This window comes from Lycium barbarum, chromosome 3, assembly GCF_019175385.1.
Source record: "Lycium barbarum isolate Lr01 chromosome 3, ASM1917538v2, whole genome shotgun sequence".
NCBI classification, from domain to species: domain Eukaryota; kingdom Viridiplantae; phylum Streptophyta; class Magnoliopsida; order Solanales; family Solanaceae; genus Lycium; species Lycium barbarum.
Genome location: NC_083339.1, coordinates 109,643,970 through 109,652,925, shown reverse-complemented (window position 1 = coordinate 109,652,925; position 8,956 = coordinate 109,643,970). Strand labels below are relative to the sequence as shown.

Genomic DNA, 8,956 nt, shown 5'->3' with positions numbered 1-8,956 from the left:
AAGTTGATGACATCCGCATGGCCTAACAAGAGCAGTGGCGCCGAGCTAAGCATAAAGAAGAAACTGAAAGGCTGGAACAGCCAAAAAAGGGGGCAGGAGAGAAGCTTGAAGTTGCTTGCTAGAATCAAGGATCGACTACAAAGCAAAACAATTGAACATAATCAAGCTATGAATAAAGGAACCATTCAGGGATAAACCAATAAATCTTTAACATGCTAACTATGGTTGTGAATAAGCCAAGCTATTTGCTGAAAAATATCAGCTTGGCAGTAGGCTCCCTTTAGCTCAAGAGCTAGTTAACAAAGTTATAAACTTGAGCTCCCTATTGAGCTCGATTGTTGGACAAGCAAGCTTGAAGAAGCAAGACTAAGATTGTTAACTTTTACCAACTACCCTTTTTATTTCTAGGTCTAAAATATAAAAACGCCAGCTAAAGTTTTGGATACCAAGTGCACTGCATAAGTCCAATTACATGAGCTTGCAGTCCAAGTTTTTGTATTTCTTTGATCAATGTTCCTTTGCTCTCTCTCTCTCTCTCTCTCTCTCTAGGTTTGGCTTTTCATAACAAATTCAGTGAAATGTTTGTCGAGCTGTTGTTATCTTCACACCAACACTTCATGCGTTGTTTGTTCTTCAGCAATGCTGGGATACCAGTTCATGCTCAGTTCAGTTTTTACTCTAAGCCTAGCCAAGTTCAAGGACAGAGTGTTTTCAATCAAGTCAAGTTCCAGCGTCCATAGGCTCATCTGCTACTCGAGCAAAAGTCAAACCTCTGAAGCTCGGCTTAGATCAACTTATTACACCTCCAATGTGGACCAAGATGCCAAGCATTTTACAAAATGATTGCGATTAGCATGAAACTTAGTAATGCTTATGCAAGTTACACTCTTGCCAGATATAAATCTAGAATTAACAGAATAATGATTGTCGTTCGCCAGATTAATAATATAGGAACTTTTTCACACACCATTTTTGGAAGAAAGGGACGAACGAATAACAAATCAGACAAGCAACAAGCAACAAAGGAAGAAAATCACTTATCAGAGAAATGAAAAACAAAAAAAAATGATCTCTTAACAAAAAGGCCAAAAATGAGAATAGGTGTATTTATATCTCCTTATGAACAAGACGAGCAACATTTTATTGATCTATTGACGCGTGAATAGATATGTAAACTGCAGCATATGGATCTTTTTACCCTGTTTTTACTCGGTAGTTCCTCTGTTTGTTGTATAAACAGTCTGCACCTAATCAAAAGCAACCTGCAATAGTTGAAACACTAACTATATTTCTACAAAACTATACAACCTAGCTAATATGGTTTTGAATCAATCAGAGTTTAAGCACGACCAAGTCAATCTCCAGCATATTGGAACCAGAACTCTATAAGGTCAGGGAACCTAATGCTCGGGATACTTCAACTCAACCCCAAATTTCAGATTGTTGACCACAAAAGCTTCCTCAAACTATAGCATGTTACTCCTTCACTGGAGCACAAGATGGAGGATCAAAAGTACTTCGAGTAAATAGTATGGAGGGCACATATCTGATTTACGCTCTGTCGGACAACCAAGTGTTTCTAGCTCAATAGCATCTGGATGCGCAAAAGCAAGGAACCTCCTGAATTACCAGATACAATTTTACGGGCTCATTGTCAGTCAGTCAGTCGTAGTCCGTGTTGTCAAAGGCATGCTTAAAATTTAAATCAAGGAGAAGAGCAGGTTGGTCACTGCACCTCACTGTGACTGTTCAGTGAAGGCACAAATGTGCTGAAGCCTGCAAAAAAAACTAGCCACCCAAGTACTTTCTGGAAAAGGATGTAAATTCATGAGGCCATGGTCCTCGTCTTGAAAGAAGCAGCAGTGGACAATAATTTTAGCTGGCAAAACAATTTTATTACAGTATAGGATGAATACTTACATATTAGGATCACGAAAATTACAAATGTAGTATAAGAAAACCAATAACTTTTACCAGTTCCAAAAAAGAACCAATAACTAGATATGAATTTAAAAGTAATATGAATTTAAAAGTAAAACCTATGTCTCTGCAGTTAAATAGGTACTCTAAGATGGTTTTTTGAACTTGATTAACATGGTTTTTCTTTTTCTTTTTCTGATGATGTAAGGATTAATATGGTTTCTCTTTCTCTTTCCTGATGAAGTAAGGATTAACATGGTTTTTCTTTTCTTTTTTCTGATGAAGTAAGGATTAACATGGTTTTTCTTTTCTTTTTTTCTGATGAAGTAAGGATTAACATGGGTTTTTTCTTTTCTTTTTCTGATGAAGTAAGGATTGACGTGGTTTTCCACCTTTTTTTTTTCTTTCGAAATGGTAACAGGTTTGTATTGAAATCAAAAGAGCCTGTGAAGGCCATAGTTACCTGGGATGGAATCTAAATATAAGTTACACAAAAATCAACTAGAAACTATAGACTCTAGGAACTGTATGAGAGTCTCTGTGTCATTTATATACTCTTGTTTACACCAAAAATGCAAAAGAAGAATACAATTAAGCTATATCTTCTGGATAGGATTACTTTTGTTCTCAAAACATCTTGAATTCCTTTCCTTCCGGATAGTCCACACCTTTCCTTCCAGATAGTCCACCATATCCAGCCTGGGATCATATTCCAACTGATTTTTTGAGCTTTTGTTCCTCCTCCTCCGCTCCAACTAGATAGCATGTCTAGTGTATTCATTGGCATTGTCCAGCTCAAACCAATCCTTGCTAGAAATATGTCCCACAGTTGAGTAATCACCTTACAATGCAAAAAAGACGACTATTTGTTTCTGCATTTCTTCCACATAGATGGCAGATAGAGCAAAGGTGTGTTCCCCTTCCCTGCAGTCTGTCTTGTGTCAAGCAAGTCCTCTTAACTACCAGCCAAACAAAACATGCCACTTTGTAAGGTTTTCTGCCCTTATATATTATTTAATTGTGAAAGTTTCAGTTCCTCTATCTTAATTGTTTCTTCATTATGCGCCTTTCCTTACTGAAGTGTGCGCTTTTAGCTGCAACTTTACACTCCAAACTCTAGCAAACCTTTGGCATTTTCTACATTGTCACCTTTGACAACAATGGTTGTAGTGACAAACAAGGATTTTGAAGTCCTCAAAAGAACAGGTAAGGAAATGCTTACAACACTACCATGGAAAAGGACTAAAAAGAAAAGTTGCATCCTCTATATTTCATCTAGCACTTGAAGCCTGCACAATGAATTTCCGGTAAAATGACTCCCGGTACTTGCAAGAGACTACATGTGTAGCATGATGAATAAAATTCGAGAAACCATCACATCAAAATGGAGAATGTAATGCTTGTACAATACCATTATTCACTTAAAAATCAGCTCCAAAGTGCAGTGTGGGGGGAGGAAAAGAAAGTAGAACAAAAATCCTTTAAAAGGGACAAAAGCTAGATGGCCTTAAACAATGCCTAGAGATATGCAGCTTAACAACATTATACTAGCTTTTCCAAGTTCAAGAATAGGAGAGCACCTTGTGCTAATGGACTAGCGGCTATTTAAGCAGATAAATACCAAGTAGTTAGATATATTACTTAACAATGAAACACACAGCAAGGGAAGGGGAGCAGAACCTGCAAATAGGCGGTGCGGGTTCCAAGCAGATCTAGAAGCCATGGTAAGTTGGCTCATCTTCTTCAATCATCTAAGTAAAGAAAGATTCCCAGGTAGCTGATTTTTAGAAAACTCAAATTTTACTTACAAAAGGAATTCCCACTCAAATAGTTTGACCTCGAGATTCACTACTCAAACCTTCCCTACCACAGGTAAGTTGATCTAAGCAGTACCACTATGCTGAAATACATTCTTAATACGGAAAAAAGACGGTCCTCTCGCCCCTGTTTTCTCTAGAAGTAATTGTAATCTATGTGGCCTCCATTGAACGATAGTTTTTTTGTGGCATGCAACAGCTGAATGGTATTGCTGCTAAGGCATGTTAGCACAATAAGCAGTCAGCTAATCTGAGAAATTGTCTGCTATCAAGGTTCAGAATATGTTGACTAGCACAAGCACACCTAACGTTAGTTGAACTCGATGGATTCTTATGTCTAAGTAGAAAGCACTCTCAATCTGCAAGAGCATATACGAACTATGCTAAGGTCCCAAACCAAACAATTTAATTTAGGAAACAACATTTGATAATTACAAAGATGGAGAGCAGACCTCACTTGTGGGATTACACTGGGTTTGTTGTTTGTTGTTGTTGTTGGCAGAAATTTCTAAAGGAACCAACGAGGGTAATTTGCATATGCAACAAATTTACATGTGAAAGAGTTGAAACCATAGAAAAGAACAAACAAGTTATACAATCTTGGAGAAAAGTATACCTGAATGCAGATCCATACCTCAACCATACAAGCATCATCCCCATCACGAGCAAAATAGATTTAATATCTCCCAGTTTTACCAAGAAAGGACTAAAGGGTTCATTCTTCCGCTCTTCCTCCTCCCTCACATTTATTTAATTCATTTTTCATTTTTAGGGAGGGGGGAAGGGGCCGGTTAGCAGCCAGAGCAGTTATAGTAACAGCTATCAACAGTCCAAGAGAAGGAAAAGAAAGAGGTGTTTTTTTTTTTTTTTTTTTTGATAAATGAAAAGAAAGAGATGTTAGCAGCCAATGTTTGGTAATAGCTATCAACTATCCAAAATAACGGTCCATAAGCAGCGGCCTCAAGCTGAGGCCTTGTACTGCTCGTCCAAATATATCTAGTAATTAAGAATCATTACCAAACCTCAAGATAAAATATCAAATGGCTTTTTTGTTGTTATTTAGTTTCCAGAAGGAAAAAGAACACACAGATACCAACCGACTCGAAATTAAAACAATAAACAGAACATGTAAAAGGCAAACAGAAAAATCCATTAAGACTGTTAATTCTTTGTTTCCTATCTCTTCTTTACATCATAAGTCATCCACCACAAAGACAAGAAATAATCAACAACATAAACTTTGGTTTTGTACAGAACTGAGACCTGATACAAGCTCACCGAACCTTCTTGTGGGATTTGTAAGGGAAGTGGGAGGGGGGTGAGGGTGAAAGCTCGACTGGTAACTGGGGAGCTTCTAAATCCCCGGAAAGCATCCCCACTACTTCTTTCATTGATGGTCGGCGGGCAGGTGACTTCTGCAAGCAGAGCAGGGCAACAGTGATGCAAAGTAATGCTTGTTCTTTGTCTAATGATTCAACACTAACAGACTGATCAACCAGATCAAGAAGCTTCCCTGCTCGGGCAAGGTGACGTGCCCAAGAGAGAAGATTAGCACGCTGGAATTCGGACATAGGTGACCCTGTCACCTGAAGTGGCCTACGCCCAGCAATAAGAACTAATAAAAGCACCCCATAGCTATAAACATCACACTTTTCAGATAGATCCCCACAGCTACCATATTCTGGTGCAACGTAACACACAGTTCCTCTCATGCTAGGAGTGCTACTGATACCAGTACCACCACTTTTAGGTATCTCCCCACTAGCAGAATCGTAACTATTCTTCCGAGCTCTCCGAAGCTCACTACTAAATCCATCCAACCACCAATCCATGCTACTTTTACTGCTCCTGCTCCTACTCCTTTTCTTCTTCTTATTAGCAGTATACAACTCATCATCCCTTGGCCACCAAGACTCACTATGACAATCATCACTAATTGAACCAATTCCGCCCTGTTGCTTCTTCTTTTTCTTTTTCTTCCTAGCAAGCTCCTCACAATACTCCTCTTTCCACCACTCCCTCGCAGGTCTCCTCTTCTCCTTCTTCACATTTTTTTCATCATCCAATGAAACCCACCAATCTAATCGCTTCTTATGTTTCTTCTTTTCCGGTTTCCCTGAACTCGACGAAGCCCCAATCCAATCTGTCTTAGGCCTCTCCTTCTTGATCTCATTCCCAATCCATTCCATTACATAATCCTTCACAACTCCCGAATCCGTTCCACCCGTATCTTGCTTCCACCACCAATCTTTCCCCGTAATACTCCTCTTCTTCTTCACCCCACTCTTCTTCTTATGACCAATTTCAACCCCACTATCTATACTCGACCGATCAAAATTACCCTCCGAAAGACTCGTTTTTTCAATCCCCTCAGACGGGGACGCCATATCTGCCACCGTTCTCGGAGACACCACAGGTGCCTCAGGTGACAATTCCACCCCACTAACCGAAAAACTCTCAGGCGACTGTTCAACCCCATTAACAGTAATCACACTCTCAGTTTCCTCAACCACAGACCCATTATCCTCAACCCCATTTCGTAAAGGACTCTCCTTTTTCACATCAATCTCAACTTGATCCTCTACTTTCAACCTCGCCAATCCGAAATCCCCGATCTTTGCATTAAAATCGTCATCCAATAGTATATTACTAGGCTTAATATCACCATGAATAGCTGGTGGATCACAAAAATGATGCAAATACTCCAACCCTTTAGCTATATCAACCGCAATCGAAAACCTCTTTCCCCAATCCTTTAATTCACTACATTTACGATGTAAAAGACAGTCTTGTAAACTACCATTAACCAAAAGCTCGTAAACTAACAACATACGACGACCTCTTTTGTCTGAAGAGAAACCAATAGTTGAAACAATGTGTTTAGAGTTCATTTTTCCAGCGAAAAAGAGTTCATTTTGGAATTCACGTTCACCTTGTAAGGAACCTGAGTCCATTACTTTAACAGCAACAGAGATATTATTAGAATTTGGGCTTGGGCTTTTGATGGTTCCGCTGTAGACCGACCCGAACCCGCCTTGGCCCAAACGGAGAGAAGGGGAGAAGTTACACGTGGCGCGTTTGAGAGAGGTGTAGGTGAACCGGTGAGGGGGTTTTGATGAACCGGAGTTAGGAGATGGGGCGGTTTTTTTTTTAAGGTTGATTTTACGGAAGCAGAAAGTGAAGAGTATAAGGAGTGAGGCGGCGGCGGCGGCAGCGATACCGCCGGCGAGTGGTGGAAGTAGATGGTGGTGTACACGTGGCCGTGGTGGTGGTGGTGGTGGTAGTGGACGAGATGGCATGATGAGGAAAATTATTACGGAAATAGTAGTTACATAAGTGAGTTGTGAATTGGATCGGAGATTTTGTTCTACTTCTTTGTTGAAGTGGGATTGCTTTTTGGTTGCAGAGGTATTGTTGTGGCTTTTTGTGCATATCTTTATTTTGTTTTTATTTTGATTTTTACTCCCATTCGCAAACTATACAGAATACGGATGTGTAAGTCTGCTTGTGGTCCCTTTTAGTCAAAGGGCCACTTATCTTTTTTTTTTCCCCATTTCTTTTTCTTCTTAAATATCCATTTATTTTAATTGTTTGTAATACTTTTCTTTTAATCTATTTAAAAAAAAATACTACTATCTTTTTTTTTTTATTTCACAATTTTTAATGCCAGTGAAATTTTTAATGCCAACATTCTAATGCATGATTAAGACTACAAAATTAAAGACATTTTAGTATATCATATATATTTTTAATTCAAAACCATATAATTCACTCTGCAAGGACAACCGAGTTGATTGAACAGGTGATCTCCCAAATGAAGGGTCTTAGATTCGAAGCCCCCCTATATGGTTTCTCGATCAAGTTCGTCGCAGAGAACTTGCCTAGTGCAGTTTACAACAACAATAAAATTACTCTCTATCAAACTAAGACGAATAAACTAAATTGGGGAGTTCAAATAATCTCTCCGCAAAATTGGAGGAAATAATGCTAAATTTGGGGGGAAAGCAGTTACGCTACTCCAATTGTACTCCGCCCTCCTCCCCAACAAAAAAGAATGAACTGATCTGATACTTTAAATATATATTGTCATCTTAAGTTGATACTAATCTATCGAATACATGACTTGACAACACATATTTTCACATATAATCTCATCACTAAGTCAAAATTAATAAATATATATTTTTACTTTATATTGTAATTTAATCATAAGAAATTAGTGTGGTATGATTTACTAATTTAGTATACAATTTGATATGGATAATATTCTATTGACAATATATTAGTGTCTTGTATCTCCAGCTCCCACAAATTGCCCCAATATTAAAAATAACAGTTAAAGAAACACAAATCTGCTTGATAATCCGGTTGATCTTTATTTTAAAATATGGATAATTAACTCTTATTTTCTATTTCAATCACTTGACTTAAAAAGGAAAAAGGAGCATTCAACATCTAAAACATGTAAAAAGAATAAGTTTTTCTCCAGAAAATATTAATTTTTGTGCTGTATAGTGAATAAAAGAAAGAAGATTATAAATTGATTGTCGAAGTGGAATAACAACTGGTGTTACTGAATCAAAAATGGCAACCTTACACCTACCAAATGGCACGGGCAAATAGCACAGCTAAGTAATAAAGCAAAAGCTGACTATGGTCCTTTTATCCATTAAATTATGCAGGACAGTTGAGTAGTAGGTTTTTGGCCCTTTGTCTACTTCTAAGTTTTCATTTTTTTTTTATTATTGCTTAATCTTCTCAACTAAAACGTATATTTAGTTTCTCCTGGTTTGACTATTTTCTGCTATTAGTATTATCATATTTTTTCAATCTCAAATTATTTATTATTTTTTATTTTACACGTCTCTTAAGAAATATTAATTATGAAAGATATTTGACTTTTTCACCCTTATTTATCTAAGTTGTAGCTTCTCTTCATTAAATATTTGGTCTATTTATATGTATCTTCATCAATGACAAAATTCTACTAAGAGTAAAATAAGGAAAAATTAATTAATTGTGTTTTAAACTTTTAAAGCAACAAATAATTTGAGACAATTACTTTTAGATAACCACGACAAATAATTTGAGATAGAGGGAGTAGCAAGAATTTTCTTACTCTTCCGTCTCATATTACTTGTCCAATTTCCCCTTTACACAAGTATATTTTTAGTATATTATCCTTATCTCTCTCCAATTAATTACACTCTAACTAATAT

The 8,956-nt window shown here is 37.5% G+C and overlaps 1 protein-coding gene across 1 annotated transcript; it reads right to left on the bottom strand.

The window, feature by feature from the left end:
* Window positions 1-4,866: 4,866 nt before the first annotated feature.
* On the bottom strand, window positions 4,867-7,191 carry LOC132631797 (receptor-like serine/threonine-protein kinase At4g25390). Its single transcript, XM_060347496.1, has one exon. It carries the CDS (start codon window positions 7,034-7,036, stop codon window positions 5,012-5,014), a length of 2,025 nt encoding a protein of 674 aa, XP_060203479.1. The 5' UTR covers window positions 7,037-7,191; the 3' UTR covers window positions 4,867-5,011.
* Window positions 7,192-8,956: the final 1,765 nt, after the last annotated feature.

Bases quoted from the DNA above. Each gene is read 5' to 3' on its own strand.
- LOC132631797 (XM_060347496.1), bottom strand. From the start codon at position 7,036: ATGCCATCTCGTCCACTACCACCACCACCACCACCACGGCCACGTGTA.